The sequence below is a fragment of the Hippocampus guttulatus genome, chromosome 3, assembly GCF_054856545.1.
Source record: "Hippocampus guttulatus isolate MCC_2025c chromosome 3, RoL_Hgut_1.0, whole genome shotgun sequence".
Lineage (NCBI taxonomy): Eukaryota > Metazoa > Chordata > Actinopteri > Syngnathiformes > Syngnathidae > Hippocampus > Hippocampus guttulatus.
The window spans coordinates 10,787,380-10,805,000 of record NC_141263.1 but is presented as its reverse complement, the minus strand read 5'-3'; the positions used below and the strand labels follow the sequence as shown (position 1 = coordinate 10,805,000).

General features: G+C 42.2%; 1 protein-coding gene across 2 annotated transcripts in view; it reads right to left on the bottom strand.

The window, feature by feature from the left end:
- Window positions 1-11,958, bottom strand: part of fn1b (fibronectin 1b) — a 41,779-nt gene extending 29,821 nt beyond the window's left edge. Inside the window, exons 1-11 of one of the 2 annotated variants that reach the window (XM_086106685.1) lie at window positions 11,715-11,958; window positions 10,361-10,486; window positions 10,020-10,157; window positions 8,478-8,609; window positions 4,720-4,857; window positions 4,505-4,651; window positions 4,239-4,415; window positions 2,618-2,800; window positions 2,225-2,401; window positions 913-1,068; window positions 699-827 (exon numbers count right to left, since the gene is read on the bottom strand). In XM_086106685.1, coding sequence (XP_085962811.1) covers window positions 699-827; window positions 913-1,068; window positions 2,225-2,401; window positions 2,618-2,800; window positions 4,239-4,415; window positions 4,505-4,651; window positions 4,720-4,857; window positions 8,478-8,609; window positions 10,020-10,157; window positions 10,361-10,486; window positions 11,715-11,856 — 1,645 coding nt within the window. In that variant the 5' untranslated portion in view covers window positions 11,857-11,958. The remainder of the gene's footprint in view (window positions 1-698; window positions 828-912; window positions 1,069-2,224; window positions 2,402-2,617; window positions 2,801-4,238; window positions 4,416-4,504; window positions 4,652-4,719; window positions 4,858-8,477; window positions 8,610-10,019; window positions 10,158-10,360; window positions 10,487-11,714) is intronic. The other variant, XM_086106684.1, reaches the window with a different exon arrangement.
- Between the last annotated feature and the right edge of the window lie 5,663 nt (window positions 11,959-17,621).

The window sequence follows — 17,621 nt, the reverse complement described above, 5'->3', positions numbered from 1 at the left end:
ATAAACCATTTCAGTTTTCGTGATTTGTCAGGCGTGTCGCGAAACTGCCATCCAGTGACATAATTTGGCTCAGGCCGCCCAATATGTAAGAACTTGAGTACCTTCGTCCGCATCATCGGTTATACTTTGCAATTGCAAGTTAGTTATTGCTATTAGGTACATTTCTACCACTTCTGTATGCAGTTAGCTAGTTAGCTCACTCTGCTTGCGGGCCAAAAATGCATCTTTCCGGGGTGCCATAATTAACAGAAGGGATTGTTGTCGTTATTTAAATCTCCAAGTGAGAAAGTGACACCGCAACAGAGCACCGAAGCTTGTTTGCTCATGAGCTAGGCAGTGGCTAATGCCACTCGTCACGTCGCATATATTTCTAACCACCGGAGGCTTTAAGTGGATAAATTTTCACAGCCCAAACATGTAAGGATGTGTTGGCATAAGAAATATAAGCCATAGCATCTATTTATCAGTGAAATAGATGCTGTGCGTTTGAGTGCAAAGGCAATGGCTTCATTTTCCAGATTTTGAATCCTCATTTTATATACTTGGCATTGACGATTTTTTTTTAACCATTCAAATTTGGCAGAGTTGTTCACAACAATCTTTTGTCTGATGTGTCAAATTCAGAAGTCATTTATTTTCACATTACAGAGACTAATGTGAAACTAATTTATTTTGTTCCACCAAGGCCAAGAGCATACCAATAGCATCGCACTTCCATCGCCCGCGTCCCTGTCCATAGCAGGTGCAGTTCATCATGTAGCCCTCATCGTGGCGCTTGGAGAACTCCTGGTTGACATCATAGGTCAAGCCCTCCACAATACACTGATCTGGACACACAAAGGTCAGAGAGTAACACGCGCTGTTGACAGGTGACATAACTCGCGAGCTTCATGACATCTTGCGGCGTCTCACCTCGCAGCTGTGAGTGAGCGATACAATTCCACTCCCCGCGACCGTTGCCGAGGCACGTGCACTCCATCATGTGGCCCAAGACGTCATGCCGTTTGTCCCATTTGTCACCAACGCGGTGCATGACACCGTCGTTAGTTGTGCATACCTCCTCATGGGCTATGGGAAAGCATCGCAAATAAGAACAAAAAGTACTCTTTGTGTTTCCACAGTATGCACACATGCGCGTGGGTATTGATTTGTTTCTGTTTGAGTACAGATCAGTCCAATGTAGTGTATGCCAAACACTAAATAACACAAAAACTGACTCCGCATCAGTTACTGGATTTCACCCAGCTTGATTGTCTACAAATTGCCTAAAGAATTAAGCCTCTGGGCTCTATGTTGAACATTTGTGACTATCTTTCTCTCTTTTTTTGAAGCATCTTAGCTGTGTTAATCCAAATGCAATGAAACTTCACAAATGAGTGACTTCCAACTCTTAAAATAAACCAATAATATTCTGTTTATGTCAAATGTGACTTTTTGGCTCTATCCTGGCCACTTTAGGTAAATTGAAACACATGAAAATGACATCTTTTAAAATCGTTATGTACTGGATTGAATCATTCACTTTGGGTAAAATGGCTTACAGTATATTCTAGAAATTCCTGAATTTCTTGTGCATGGTAGTTTGGTTGAGCACTATTGTACACAGCATTATGTGTACAATGTCGGGAAGAATTCAAGCTAACTGCAGTAGCAATTGTGCATGTTATGCATGGCAGTAAAACGCCGCCAATGCGGTAAGGAGGCCAACTTAAAAATAAACTATACCTCACCAAATAGTACATGTACATTAATGCCGAAGTATGCTTATAATTTGGAGTTTTTCTCTGCAGCGTGTTGCAGCATAACGGCTGACTTGACTCATCCTGTTTTCCAGGCTGTGTTTGGGCGTCACAAATGGTTGCTACCGACGTCAAAAATACAACGTTGTTCTGAAATAACGTTCAGTCGCTAATTGAGGACGCTGAGCAGGACGAGCCGTACTAACAGCACTCTACTTAATAGACCAAAATGACATTCAACACTTTGATGCTGAAAACCTGACCCAGAACATAGAGCATATTATTGTAAAGAAAAATTTGGACCTGCCTTCCCCTTTAAGTCAATTCAAAGGACTATTTTTTTCAAGATGGCAGATGATAACTGCCTGATCGTAAATGTATATATGACCAGTGACCACGCATCAGAATAAATTAACAGACACTTGCATGCAAGTTTATATTCAATTCTGTCAATCGTTATTCTTAAAAATGGACCTCACACTCACCAGCCATGGGACAGAATCCAAAGTGTTGATCGGCATCATAGTTGTACGTGGTTCCGCACCACTTCATGCTGTCACGACGGCCATCAGATGTGCAGTCGGTGTAGTTGCGGCCGCTGTACAGGTAGGGGAAGTGGCAAAGGGCGCCGTTGGAGTTGCCTCCTCGTGTGGCCACAATGGCTGGCAATGATTAGGAGGAAACAATGCTACCGTAAATACAATTCCTTTTACATGAAGATTGTAAACATTGCCCTGAGCCAAGAATATGCAACAAACCAACAAAATGGAAAAACCTGTTTGTGTGAGTTTTGTCTGGACAGCCTACGTCATTATACACTAAAACCCCTAAAAATGAGTCAATACATAATTGTGAATGGCATCTTTCATTCTTCTTACCATTCTTCTCAGTACAGAAAGAGTACTGCTGGTCTCGCTCATAGTCTGAGGTGGTCGAACACCACAGTTGGCCATCTGTGCGTCCGTCTGTGGTGCAGGAGTAGTGGGTCTTCTCCATGAAAACAAATGGGAATACGCAGGGCTGGCCATTGGAGTTGCCATTGTAGACCTGATTTCGGGCCTCTGGACAAATAAAAAATTTCAATTTGCTGTTAATTGATGGTTTTGAAACCTGGAAGCTAATATTTTTTTCCCATTCAAATTTTCCAGTCTTCAATTCGTAAAAGCTGGGAGCATTCCAGTGATGGCAAGTAACTTGGTTCGTGTACCCGAAGGGGAAGTGAAGTCAAACATTTTCTTAAAATAATACAGTATGTTCTCTGCACAGCCACTAGTCTAAACATGGCATTCAGATTAATCGTACCTTTGTGGAATATGAATTAAGCAGCAGAATGCACCCGTTTTTGGCCATCTCAGGGGGTGGCTATTTTGCCACTGACTGTCAGCTGAAAATGATTCACCTGTTTTCTGAGTTAGGTCATGTGATGTTCACAAGGTAAGCCCTGATTGGTCATTGTCACTTGAATTATTGTGATGTGATATTCAGTCAGTAGCAAGCGGCAAAATGGCCACTCCCTGAAATGGCTAAATATGGATAGATTTGAATAAGAATGCCCTGTTGACTCTAGTGGGGGTGCATAGAATATCTTATGCTCAAGACAATTTTGATTTGACTTCCCTTTTAAGTTGATTGATCAGATACCTGGAATTCATTTGTATTTTTCTGAAGACTTTTTGCCTTTACTCCCATCTCTACATCTGTCCTTTTTACTGCTTACTTTGACGGAGTAAGCTTGTGTAGACAATAACACAATGAAAAACAGATGTCAAGTCAGACAAGCAATGTAAATAAAGAGAGACTAAGTCAACCACAGCTGTTATTTGCATTGATTCACTGAGATATCCCGTGAACCAGGGTGCATTATTGACGACACAACGGGTTCAGAAAAATTGTCTGATGTGCTGGTGGAGAAATGTCGTTTTTGGGGTTGCAGATATGTCCATTAATTACTCGCACAGATCAAAATTCTGAGACGTCAGTGGGTCACAATTACCAGGATGGTTAGAACGCTGACACTTGCACTAAAAACTGCAAATGGGAACTTATTCGTGATTGATTTTAGTCTTTGAAGTGCTCATTCAATTATTATTTTTTTAATAGCACAAGGATGGCGGCCGCTTTTTAGGTTGCTCATGTCATTTTTCAAGGTTAGCAAAGCTATAGGATCACTTTTCTTCAATGCCAAACACATCATGCAACATTACATTTCAGTCCATACTTTTATATACCTTTACTCAAGTACAAGAGTTGAGTCAGTACTTCTTGTTTTACCAGAGTTATTTCACTCAAGGACCTTTCCCCTTACAAAGGTACTTAAGTAAATAGTGTGATTACTTTTGCCACCTGGAGCATTTCCAGACAACGTACAAACTCTGCAGTTGCACCTAATGCTTCGTCAATTGGTGAATGGAATAACAAAGCACAGCCTACCAGAGATTTGTCTTAAAAAGTTTCATCCAACCCCCGAATGAAGTAGAAAAGCTTGTCTATTGCACTCACCCCACTCCTGACAGCTGACTCCATTGCCCAGACAAGTACAAAGCATCTGTTTGCTGCCCTGGCTTCTGATCCAACGCTGTCCGTCGTAATAGGTGGCTCCAGAGTCGGTGCGGCAGGTTCCTTCAATGGGAGGCTCTGTCTGCAGCTGAGGATGGAGGGGGCTCACCACCACCGAACCTGTGACAGTTAAAAATCAAAGCAAAGGTAAGTGTCAACGGCAGGGCACGTGGGTGTCGAAGTGAAGAGTGTAGTGTTTCCTTTCTCACCTTGGACTGCATTGTGGCGCTCACACTTCCACTCTCCACGACCGTTTCCCAAACACAAGCATTGCAGCGTGTGCCCACTGGCGTCATTCTTGGACCACGTGTCTCCAATGCGGTAGGACCTTCTGGTGTCCTGGTCATTGCAACGGTCTGGGCGGGGAACCAGAAGAGTCAGAATCGGCTACGAAAACATGACCAAACTATGTATATCAGCTTACTCCTTGAGGTGCATGTGATACGGCCATTTCCCTCGCCCAGGCAAGTACAGTCCAGCATCATCCAGCCTTGGTAGGGTTTCTCCCACGTCTCCCCCACCACATACGACGAGGCAGCATTGTTGTCATAGCAACGCTCAGCTGGGTAGAAAAGTAAGCATGTATGGAAAACTGTTTCAGCATTTATTTGATATGCTGGATCTCTAGTTTGAGGTCCGCGTACGAGTGCACTCTTTGTCCTCACAAATAAGACAATTCAGTATGCACGTTTGGCCAAGTTGTATGCAATTAAAGCTTACTAGTATACTACTGTGCTGCACTAGTAACACTAGGCTCAACCAGTAGGCATGTGTCATGCACTAGTAGCTTCCTGGACCCTACTACTACTACTAGAAACACCAAAATATAGAATGACTGTAGTTGCCTCACTATCCATCCATCCATCCAATTTCTACCGCTTATCCGGGATCAGGTCATCGGGGCAGCAGCTTTAGCAGGGAAGCCCGGACTTCTCTCTCCCTAGCCACTTCTTCCAGCTCTTCCCGGGGAATCCCGAGGTGTTCCCAGGCCAGCTGGGAGACATAGTCTCTCCGGCGTGTCCTGGGTCATCCCCGGGGCCTACTGCTGATGGGACATGCCTGGAACACCTCACCAGGGAGGCATCCAGGAGGCATCCTAATCAGATCCCCGAGCCACCTCATCTGGCTCCTCTCAACGTGGAGGAGAAGCGGCTCGACTCTGAACCCCTCCCGGATGACAGAGCTTCTCACCTTATCTCTAAGGGAAAGCCTGGACACCCTGCGGAGAAAACTCATTTCGGCCGCTTGTATCCGTTGCCTCACTAGTTGTCGCCAAAGTAGTCTTGGCGCTTTTGGAGGATGTAGTTCGCCAGACGAAGCCATCTGGCTCCCCTTGCGTCTTCCCCCGCACTTCTTTCAGGAGGTTCTCCCGAGTGTTGGCGCATCAGTCTTGGATATCATCAACAGCAGCCTCTCTTCTGGTGTAGTTCCCCAACAGTTTAAACATGCTGTGGTCCAACCCTTGATCAAGAAACATGGTCTTGATCCAGATGTGCTGTCAAGCTTCAGGCCCATTTCCAAACTGCCTTTGATATCCAAAATTCTGGAAAAAGTGGTGCACATGCAGTTGAAATTTTTCTTGGATGAACATAACATCTTGGAGGTCTTCCAGTCAGGTTTCAAGACGATGCATAGCACGGAGTCAGCCCTGTTACGCGTTTCTAATGACATCCTCCTGGCAAATGACTCTGGAGACCACGTGTGTCTAGTTTTATTGGACTTAACTGCAGCATTTGATACCGTGGATCACAGTATTCTGCTGACTCGTTTGCAGCACTTGGTGGGCATTGGCGGCAGTGCTCTTGAGTGGTTTAGGTCCTATTTAGCTGACAGAACCTTCTGTGTCAGCCTTGGCTGCATTGAGTCACGCACTGCTCCCCTGTCATGTGGTGTTCCACAGGGCTCAATTCTGGGGCCTCCGCTGTTCTCGCTGTATCTGCTCCCATTGGGTTCCATCTTAAGGAAACATGGTATTCCCTTCCACTGCTATGCAGATGACTGCCAGATCTATGTCCCACTGAGCAAGAAAGACGCCTTCTCATTAAGGCCACTCCTATCCTGGCTGGAAGAAATCAAAACCTGGATGGCACAAAATTTCTTGAGATTCAATGAAAAGAAGACAGAGGTGATATTGTTTGGTCCCAGTGGCCCTTGTACATTCCATCCTGTAGACTTGGGCCCCCTGTCTCCTTATCTTAAGTCAACAGTCTCAAACTTGGGCCTTAAACTGGACAGTGATTTCAAACTCGATCGGCAAATTGGTGCCGTTGTTAAATCCAGCTTCTTTCACCTTAGACAGCTGGCCAAAATAAAACCTCTCCTCTCACATGAACACTTTGAGACAGTAATTCATGCCTTTGTCACATCCCGGCTCGATTACTGCAATGCCCTTTACTTTGGAGTCAGCCAGTCCTCCATTAAGCGCCTTCAGCTGGTCCAGAATGCCGCTGCTCGCCTCTTGACTGGTACTCGTAAGAGGGAGCACATAACGCCTACTCTGGCATCCCTTCACTGGCTCCCCATTCATTTTAGAGTTATTTTCAAGATCCTCTTATTTGTTTTCAAATCTCTGAATAATCTCGCGCCACCTTACCTCTCTGAGCTCATCCGCCCCTACACACCTGCCCGGCGCCTCAGGTCTGTGGACCAGACTTTATTAGAAGTACCAAGAACTAAAGGGGATCGAGCCTTTTCTGTTGCTGGTCCCTCTCTCTGGAATGACCTCCCACTGAACATTCGGCAAGCCTCCTCGCTGCCCATCTTCAAAACCCTCCTCAAAACTCACTTGTATTCTTTGGCATTCGACTCAGCATGACTTAGATTTGTTCTTGGTTTTACTGTTTGGTGCTTTCTACCGCCTTTATTACCGATTTGTCTTACTGTTTATTGTGCATGTTAAATTGCTCCATGTACAGCACTTTGTATGCAGCGATGGCTGTTTGAAAGTGCTCTATAAATACTGTTGTTGTTGTTGTAGTGTACAGGAATGTCATATAGTTGTGAAAGGCAGCCGTGGACAAATGTTACTAGTAAGGCACAGTTCTACAGATGCATCTAGACGTTCTATCCCTGTGCTGAATTGTCTTACAAGTCAGGCCAAAGGGTGTACTGTCCGAATTCATGGACCTTATAATGGATGCTATGCATATCCAGCATGAACTTTGTCCTCACTATAAAGACAACTTTGGCATACGTTCTAGACGGACAACTACATTTTTTTCGTGAGGCAAAATGAAACACGACTTGAAAATTGTAAGTTACTAGTCCTAGTGGTGACATAAAATTCTACTGGTTAAGAGGTTAGGAATGGGGTTAATAGTGTGCAGACATAACTGGTGCCCAGTTTTGCTTCACTAATTTGTAGTTGTCCTAATAGGATGCCATAGTGTGCATACATGTCATACAGTCCTGGAAGTGAGACACAGTTGTTTTCCTGCATCCAAGTTGTTCTACTAGTGTGCTGAATTTCCTTACTACTATGAGAAGCCGTTCATTTGATCTTTGGTATCCACTCTTATGTCCATGTACTAGTATGTGCTTTGTCCTCATTAGTACCACACCTATGGCATGCTAGGAAACTACATGAGAGGCAAAACAATGGACTAGTTGACAACTGTGTGCTACTGGTGCTACTAGTGACATTATAAAATTCTACTAGTTCACATCTAGCAGTTCACTGTTAATACTAGCGGTGTGCAAACATCAACTAGTGCGCAGTTTTGCCTCTCTAATAACATGTTCTATACAATACACCAAAGTTTCTTCCACTTAGTGTGCAGTAACGTCATACTGTAGTGCAAAAAATAAAAAAATAAAATAAAGCATTGAGACAGAGTGGTTCCATGAGTGCACTGAATTGTTTCACGAGTGAGTACAAAGAGGGTACCAGATCATGGGCCTCAAGCTGGACACATGGATATTGGATAAATGTTGAAATCTCTCTATTTAGTTAAACCCATATTTTAGGCTTGAGAGACTTGGCTATGACATCCATGAAGATGATTTCGAGATGAGTAAAGAGGACTCGTGTGCTGTCACACTCTTTGTTTGACTGGCTCGTTAAATATTTACAGCAGTATTAAACACAAGTTGGTCTTTGAGTTTGTGGATGTGGTTTCATTGACTTTGCAAGCTGGCCTATCCAACCAGTCAAAACATGTCCATTTAGTAAACATTACCCACCCACAGGCTTGCAGGTCCACTCTCCTTTGCCATTTCCAAGACACACACACTCCAGCATGTAGTCAGCAGTATCATGAGGCCTCTGCCAGGTATCCCCGATTTTGTAAGACCTGCCGCCTTCATGGCAACGATCTGCGAATGACAACGTGATAAGGTTCATTCAACTAGGAGAGAGAGTATTTGCCTGTGGGAAATGCTGTCGCTCAGCTTGAATGTGTTGATGCTCTTTGAAGTTTTATAATAGGTCACTACAGTGGTACAGTTCCCTCTTAGTGTAGTTGTTAATGATTGTCCGTCTCTGTATTTGCCCTGTGATTGACTGGCGACCAGTCCATGGTATACGCCGCCTTTTGTCAGCTGGGATATACTCCAGCTCTAGTGAACTTTATCAGTTTACTATACATTCTACAGTTCTTTTTAAGATCCTATTACAGTCAAACCTCGGTTTTCAAACGTCTCTGTTCTCGACCAAATCGGTTTTTGACCAACAATTTCGATTTTTATATGCAGAAAACTGAGGTATGACTGTATTGGTTTTCAAATATTTAAATGGTCTCGCTCCACCTTACCTCTCTGAGCCCCTTCGCCACGACACACCTCAGGTCTTGGGACCAGACATTATTTGAGGTACCAAGAACTAAGAGGAGGCTCAGAGGGGACCAAGCCTTTGTCATTGCTGGTCCCTCTCTTTGGAATGACCTCCCACTGAACATTCGAGAAGCCCCCTCGCTGCCCATCTTTAAAACTCGTCTCAAAACTCATTTGTATTCTTTGGCGTTTGACTCAGCATGACTCAGACTTGACCTTAGTTTTACTGTTTTTACGCTTTCTACTGTCTTCGGTATTAATTTATTGTTTATTGTTGTATATATGATATTTGCTCCATGTCCAGCACTTTGTATACAGCAGTAGTTGTTTTAAAGTGCTCCATAAATGCAGTTGAGTTGAGTTTGAACAATATAGAAAATGGATGGATGAATCTATGCTAATGTCCATCAGCCTCTCTCTGGTGTGTTATGTTATATGTTAGGATTAGCGACCTTTCGCTAAATTTAATTCTATGGTTTGGTTGAATATTTGTATGTTTAAATGTTCACCCTTATGTTGTATGCCCTGTTTGTCTGTGTTTATGCTCGTAGTCATTGTTGAAAGCTTTATATAACATCTATGTTAATTTCAGTTTGCCCATCTATGGCATTTCACTTTGTATGATTGCATTAAGATAGACTTTCATTAGATAAAATGTATGGTTCGGTTGAACATTTTGGAATTTAAATATACTCTATTCACCTCTCTTAATAAGTTTCATTTCATTTTCTCAAAGTGATGTTATATGATCATCTCGGTGATAGCGGTATGTTGCACTCTAAAAAGTGTCGTTAAGTTGAAATATTTGGGTAGATCTGGAATGTATCCCCCCAAATAAACAGGGTTCCCTGGATGCACAAGTTAGATAAAGCTAATCCAAAGCAAATACATTTTCTGTACAAGAACGTCAGTGTTGATCACGTAAAACTCTAAAGCATATTTTAGGTAACTCACTTGCGATGGTACAGCTGATCTTGCCCCGACCAGATCCGATGCAAGTGCAGTCCCACATCATTCCGTCTTTTGGTCTCTCATATGTTTCACCAACCCGGTATGTCCGGTCATTGTGCTTATCATAACAAGACTCCTCCACTAATAAAAGTCAAAAGGAAGCACAACATCATAACAAAATAGTACTCAGAAGTGCTGCCTGTGAACTAATTTCTCTTGCATTAATATGCACTCTAGTTTAATGAACTGCTTGCTGGATAAAGCCAAATACTATATACAGCAGAGTAAGTTGAATTTTCCCATTATAATGAATGTAATAATAATAGAAAAAAACCCTCACTTACCTTGCGGCTTAGTTTTACATTTGATGCCTTGCGCTCCATTGCAGGTGCACAGCAGCGTGCTACCCCGGTAAGTTTTCTCCCACTGCTCGTTCACTCTGAATGAGCGACCGTTTTCCTCGCAGCCAACTGCGGTAGAGATCATAAAAACATCTACAGGTCACGTCATATAGGTGACCTCACTATAAGAAACTGATTCATATATACGTGTTCATTTTTGTGGTTGTAGTTTGCCGCTTATTTGAGATTTGGGGGAAGCTTGCACAAAATCTTGTACTTGCACATCGTATTGAGAGCTGTTGCTTACATTAGGACTCAGATAATTTATTTGATATCCTTGATACTCAACTTAAGGTCCATGTAATAGTATGCTCTTTGTCCAAACTACTGGGAAAGTTTAGTGCATTGGTAGAACAACTATGTATTAGTGTTTTTGTTTTGTTTTTGTTTGCACTAGTAACACCACTAGGCCCTTTTCATAGGCGGTGTCTGACACTAGTACCCTCCAGGACTCTAATAGTCGCACCAAATTGTCCACTAATAGTTTTGGCTCACGAGTAACATATACTTGTACTATATAGTTGATGTGCAGAAAAAAATGTAGTTGTAAGACACAGTCGCACTACTAGTACACTCGAGCCGTTCTAATGCGCTGAATTGTCTCACAATAGGACAAATAGTGCATTCGTGCATGGACCTGAAACAGGATAGCAAGGATATCGAATAAAGAGTCTAACAGCTTGTTTGAGCATGTATCCCAACAAGACAACTTTGGTACCCTAATAGGGCAGGCCCTATGTTTCTTGTGAGGCAAAATTGTGTGACAACGACATTCTAAATTTCTACAAGTGAACATTTGGCGCTCTAATAGTGGTGCACAGATTTTAGCTAATGCGTGTTGCACTTGTGCAGAAATGTGTCAGTTGTGGAAGGGATGCTGTAAAATGCTTTACTGAAAAGTCGCATTTATTGGTTTTGGACACTGATTTGTCTTACTAGTGAAAAGTTGCTCAACAGCTTGCTAGTTAGTGAGAAGTTGCTCAACAGCTGGCTAGTAAATGGACCTTAAACTGAAAATCAAGGATATTGAAGAAATGCTTAAACAGTTTTTAAACAGTAATAAACAATCTGTACTGTCAAACTGTTGTCAAAAATCCATATTTTCAATTCAATGTGATGTGAGGATTATAATAGTTGTAAAGGCAGGCTATGGAAATAATAGTGCAGCTGGAATTAAAACACTATCAAACAAAAACGGTGATCAATAAACGTCATTTAAAAAAAAGAATGAACCTAATAATAAAAGTCATGGCAAAAAGTAGCCGAGATTAAGTGAGTGAAAAATGCACGCACAAACCTTCACTGACAACGTCTGCGTGGTGGTAATCAGGATACACCTGATGCTGGTGACTTTGTCTTTTATTCTTCGGCACGCCGTGGACCACTGCGCTGCACACGCACACCGCCACCAGAACCCTCGTGAGTGGGACACCAGGCATTTTACACGCAAAAAAAAAGACAACAGAGGAGGAAAAAAAAAAGCAATAAGCTCAGATCTTCTCAGTGGGTTTTGTGGTACCCACTGCCGTGCAAGGCTGAGGTGACTGCAGCGCAGAGTTTATAAAGGCTGGCCGCGCTCATGTGATCCAGCCTGCTGGCCAACAGGAGGAGGGAGCGAGCGGGTCTTCAATCGTGGTGGCTGCTGACACTCCCTTTTGCAGAGAACAAAGAATAACAGCAGTGGCAAACGTACTCGGATGTACAAGTTCAGTTCTTGTCCAAAAAAACAACAACAACAACAAAAAACAAGGAAAGCATGGAAAAAGAAAAGGAAGATCAATTCCCGTATGAAAACAAAACTTTTTTCAGGGGGAGTACAGAACTGTAATTAAGCATTTGTACTTTGTTGCTGTATGAATGTGGAACGACAATGAAAAAGCAAACAGAGTCGATGGAAGCTCTGCAATTAAAAAAGCTGTTTTGCAAAAAGAGACGATATTCGAATGATCAACTCATATTGATTTATCACGACAGAAATTAAGAAAGTGTTGTTCTGTTATTGACTTGATCATAAATGTATATTTCATAACTATAGAATCAAACAATATTATTGCTATTATGAACCAAATTATAAAAATACAAATTGTCTTTTTATTAATAATAGCAATATTACATTTTGCATAGGGCGGCCAGGTGGTCCACTGGTTAGTGCGTTGACCTCACACTGCAGAGGTACTGGGTTCAATTCCAGCTCCGGTCTCCCTGTGTGGAGTTTGCATGTTCTCCCCGGGCCTGCGTGGGTTTTCTCCGGGTACTCCGGTTTCCTCCCACATTCCAAAATCATGCACGTCAGGCTGATTGAACACTCGAAATTGTCCCTCGGTGTGAGTGTGAGCGCGGATGGTTGATGGCTCTGTGTGCCCTGTGATTGGCTAACAACCCGTTCAGGGTGTCCCCCGCCTACTGCCGTAAGACGGCTGGGATAGGGTCCAGCACGCCCCGCGACCCTTGTGAGGAGAAGCGGATCGGAATTTGGATGGATGAATGGCCATTTTGTATATCTGTATGTTGTATTATACAGGCCCTGGGGACCAAGGCGCACAAACCAGAAGGAGCAGCACTCTGTCCAGTGAATTGAAGCACCCCCCCCCCCACAAATGTGGCAATATTTTTAATGTAATGCTTTATTTTGTATTTATTTCTGCACTTACTGGATGTTTTCATGAAGTACAATATCACTAACTGTATGTTTTGAAATTAAAATACATATTAGAAACATTTTTATTGTTTTGGGGGGGAGGCTGGAATGGATTACCGGCAATGACATTTAACTCATGAGTCAAAGAAAGTTTTTTTTTTAACCAAGTTTTACTTTTGCTCCCTACATTTGAAAAATATGTGTCCTTTCTCCTCCTCACGATGTCAAAATCGTTTTTTTTTCAACCTCTGCTTTTGTCACAAGTCACGACACAATGTGAAAAAGTTGAAAGTGTACTTTCATCAGCTTTAAAAAAAAGTATTACAAAGTACACACATATCTGTACTTCTATTTAAGTGCAGAGTGTGAGTACACTTTTGCCACTGCTGCTCATGTTTCACATAATTGTGTTTTGATGAACGAGGAAGACAGAAACACCCCCCAGACTTCCTGCTGAGTCGTGCTGCAGTCCAAACAGCCTCCTGCAGGCCTCTGTCCATGATGGGCAGTCAGAAGCAAACAACCATGACTTGTCCTCAGACAGTCAGTTGACTCATCACTCATCAGCAACGCTTCCATCATGTCCTTTCGGAAATTGTTTTAGCAATTGCACATCCAAAACCACAGCGGTTGGCAAAATTTTGTCAGAGGCAGTTGTGGCCACGCACCTCACCCTGGTCAATTTTAGTGCTCGACTGGACATACACAAAAACATGCACGCGCGCATCCAGTAAAGCGGTTTAATAATCAGTCAGTGCTTGGTAATACGTAAAATGAAAGAAACATAAACACTGGTTTTTAAACTTTTTGAACAAAGTATCACTTAAAAAATACTTGGTTCTCAGAAGACTGCCATATGATCAACATTAAAATAAGGAGCGGAGTACTCCAAATAAAACATTAAATATTTTTGCAAGCCTCATTGTAACATTCGGTACAGTTTGAACATTACCACTATGGTTAAATATAGGAAAATAAAAAATTATATATCTAGGTATCTAGGACAGTATTAAGTTTGAAAAATAAATAAAGTTAACTAAAAATTGTACCGGCGGTCAGGTAGTCAAGTGGTTAGCACGGCAACTTCACAGTGCAGAGGTACCGGGTTCAATTCCAGCTCCGGCCTTCCCGTGTGGAGTTTGTATGTTCTCCCCGTGCTTGTGTGGGTTTTCTCCGGGTCCTCCTGCTTCACCCCACATTCCAAAAACATGCATGCATTGAACACTCCAAATTGTCTCTTGGTGCGAGTGTGAGCACGAATGGTTGTTCGTCTTTGTGTGCCCTGCGATTGGCTGGCAACCGGTTCAGGGTGTCCCCTGCCTACTGCCTGAAAACAGCTGGGATAGGCTCCAGCACCCCCCGCGACCCTCATGAGGATAAAGCGGTTTGGAAAATGAAAAATGAATCATAATTGTACCCAAAAGTCTGAAAACTTGTAAAAGATCAAATGGAAATGTTTTCAGAAGTTAAATACAACTGAACTGTATTTCAATGATTAAAGCCACTGTAAAATGCAGTTTGAACATTGAATTCAGTGATTCATTTGGGTACCACCAGAGGGAGCCTGAGTACCACGAATGGTATTTTAAAATCACTGCTGTAAATAACAAGGTCTGATTAACATTAGTTTATTTTGACTGATGTAGGCTTGTGGAAATTTTAACATGGGCCGCAATTGGCCCCTTTTCATTGCCAAAGCCCGAGCAAATGCGGCTTTCAGACTTGCCATTCATTAGCATCCATCCATTCATTTTCTGATCCGCTTATCCTCACAAGGGTCGTGGCGGGGGGGGGACACCCATTGTTAGCAGTCCCATTCAAAATGTACGCAGGAATGTTCTATTTTTATTCATGGTTTTTGTTTACACGGTATTTATTGTCTGACAATTATTTGCTCCAGGAACACAAAATATGCGTAGTTAGCTTTTTACCAATGGCATACAGGGGACCACCCTCCACCCATTGTCAGTCATTTCCGGGCCGTCGTTTTTGGTGCGTGAACAGGTGGAGAGCGCAGGGATCTCTTCAGTTGACGCGAAGTATAAAAGATCAAACATTGAAAAATACAGCAAGATGTTCGAGGAGCCGTTAGCCTTAATCAGAGTTGTGTCATCTCCTCTAATACTGGCTTGGGCAAAAATGGCAATGACAAAACAAAACAAAAAGGTTAGATTGGACACAACAAGAACATCAGTAAGTACTTTTTAAATGTGACTGAAGAGATATTAATCAGTACTTCTACTTTTACAAGTTTGTCTTTCAAACAAGTATCTGTACAGAGTGTGAGTACTTCCCCCAGCTGTGTCTACGAGACCAGTATATTGACTGCGCAACAACGACCGAACAAGTTGTGCTTTCCAGGGCAGCAGCATTGAGTGCAAATTACTCAATCATCTCCTCTGTGGAAAAGTTTCCATTTCAGGAAAAGCTGTGGTGGGTTTGAACACGGTCCATGTTGAACCTCCTCATTTACATATTCGTGTTTTATAATACAGTACTAAGCATGCACAACATCACATAGTCTACGTGGATCTGTGAAAAAGCCAAATGAGCATTCATTCAATATCCTTGATATCGACCTTAAATTGAGGGTCCATGTACCGGTCTGCTTTTTGTCCTCAACCATTAAAACAATTCATCAAACTGGTCGAACAACCGTATTACCAGTAAAGTGTTTCCACTACATTATGACATTCCTGCACATGAGTCAGACAAATTTGGCAGACTAGAAGAACAACTGCATGTCATTAGTGTGGCACAAACAGAAAAGTAGTTGACAAACAATACTGTGCTAAAAGTACAACTAAAGGCATTATATAATTATTTACAGTTGGTATTTTGCACAATAAGCTCAAAACACAAAACTTCACAACAAATTAAACACACAAAAATCTCACTTTTTAACCACAACTATATACTGTATGTTACATATGAGGAAAAACTGTGACATGGTGTCTGTGTGCTACTAGTCCTACCAGTAACATTATGAAAGTCAGTTAACTAACAATAGTGTCCACACGCAGATGTCTATTGTACAGTTTTTCCTCCCTATGTTCAGCCTTGCATTTTCCCACTTCCACTTTCTCCTATTTTTGATGGAAAGAACTCGATGAAATTTGCACTTGTGCAGAATTGGAGAGGAGCGGGTGTGAAAGAACATGTAAATATTTGTGCACACAAAGTAGACAAGAATGGCGCATTTGGAGGCATGACTTGAATTCCTGGGCTGGGAAGTCTCAGTATCAGATTTACTGCGTCTTTTGTTAAAACATTTGGAAGGCCGCCTGGTGTATATCACAGGGACTCTGCAATGCTCACTGCGCTGTTTGACTCGCCCATAAAATTTGTACTCCAACAAAAATGATGTCTGCGCTGGATGTTTCCGCTGTCATTCTTGTTTAAACTCATGGAAAGTGATTTGTATGTGGAAGAAAATTTTTATCTGACAATCACAGAGCCTTAATTCAGTCCAGAGATTTTCTTTTTTTCATGGACATAAAGCATATACTGTACGTAATTCATTTAGACTGTAAATGGTGGAGATCACATTCTTTGAGGTCTTATAGTAGTTAACTTGAAACAAAATGGTGGCTTGTTAAATAAGTCATCCAAAATATACAGATAAGAGTTTCTATCTCTAAATTGTGGTATCTTGCAAACAAGGAGCACACCCCATACATCTTTGTATGCTTGGACAGAAGTGTAGATTTACGCACACGCACAGTCAGCTATGTCTACATCACTGGCAAGAAAAGTGAGCACACCCCTAAGTGAAATTTTCAATTTCTGCCCACATTGTCAATATTTTCTTGAGGGACTTTGCTTTGTGTACTCTGACATGTTCAGTCATGTTGGAAGAGCAAGGAACCTTCCCCAAATTGTTCCAAAGTTGTCCTCCGAGGTGTACAAGTAGAATCACCGTGCCTAACTCGGATGATTTTTTTTTCCTCTTCTGTATGACATTTCTACAGCTTAGTAAGAGAACTGTGCCCTACGAGTAAAAAAATTACAGTGAAGTACCCTAGTGGGCATTTTGATGAACTTGTAGGGCCCAAGAGGCTACTAGTGTGTGATGCATGTCTCCGAGTTGGGCCTAGCTAGGAGTGTTACGAGTGCACTCACAGTAGTTCTCTTTTCATGTTTAATCGCATGCTAGTAGGTCACAAGTGGCATTAGTTGTGGGAAAAAAAATTCTAGTAAAACCGTTGCTTTACTTCTGTGCCCTAGTCGTTTTGGTTGTGCATGTAAATATCTGGATGAATTGTGTACTAGTACATGGATCTTAAGCTACTGTTACAAATTGGGAAGACCAGTAACTAATTGGACAAAAGTGGCACAAGTAGTAGAAAAAAAAATGTCACCAGTAAGACACAGTCATTCGACACGTGCTTAAAATGCTGACAAAGAGTCTAATACTATCGTTGCATGGACCTAAAGCTGGACGGCATGCATTCTGAGGCCTGAAGAAAATCACATTGAATGCAAAGAGCCAGCCAGTGAATATTTATGAGGTTGAGAAACCTATTTTGAGGGGGTCAGCATTCTCGCTGGTCCTTGCCATCTCCT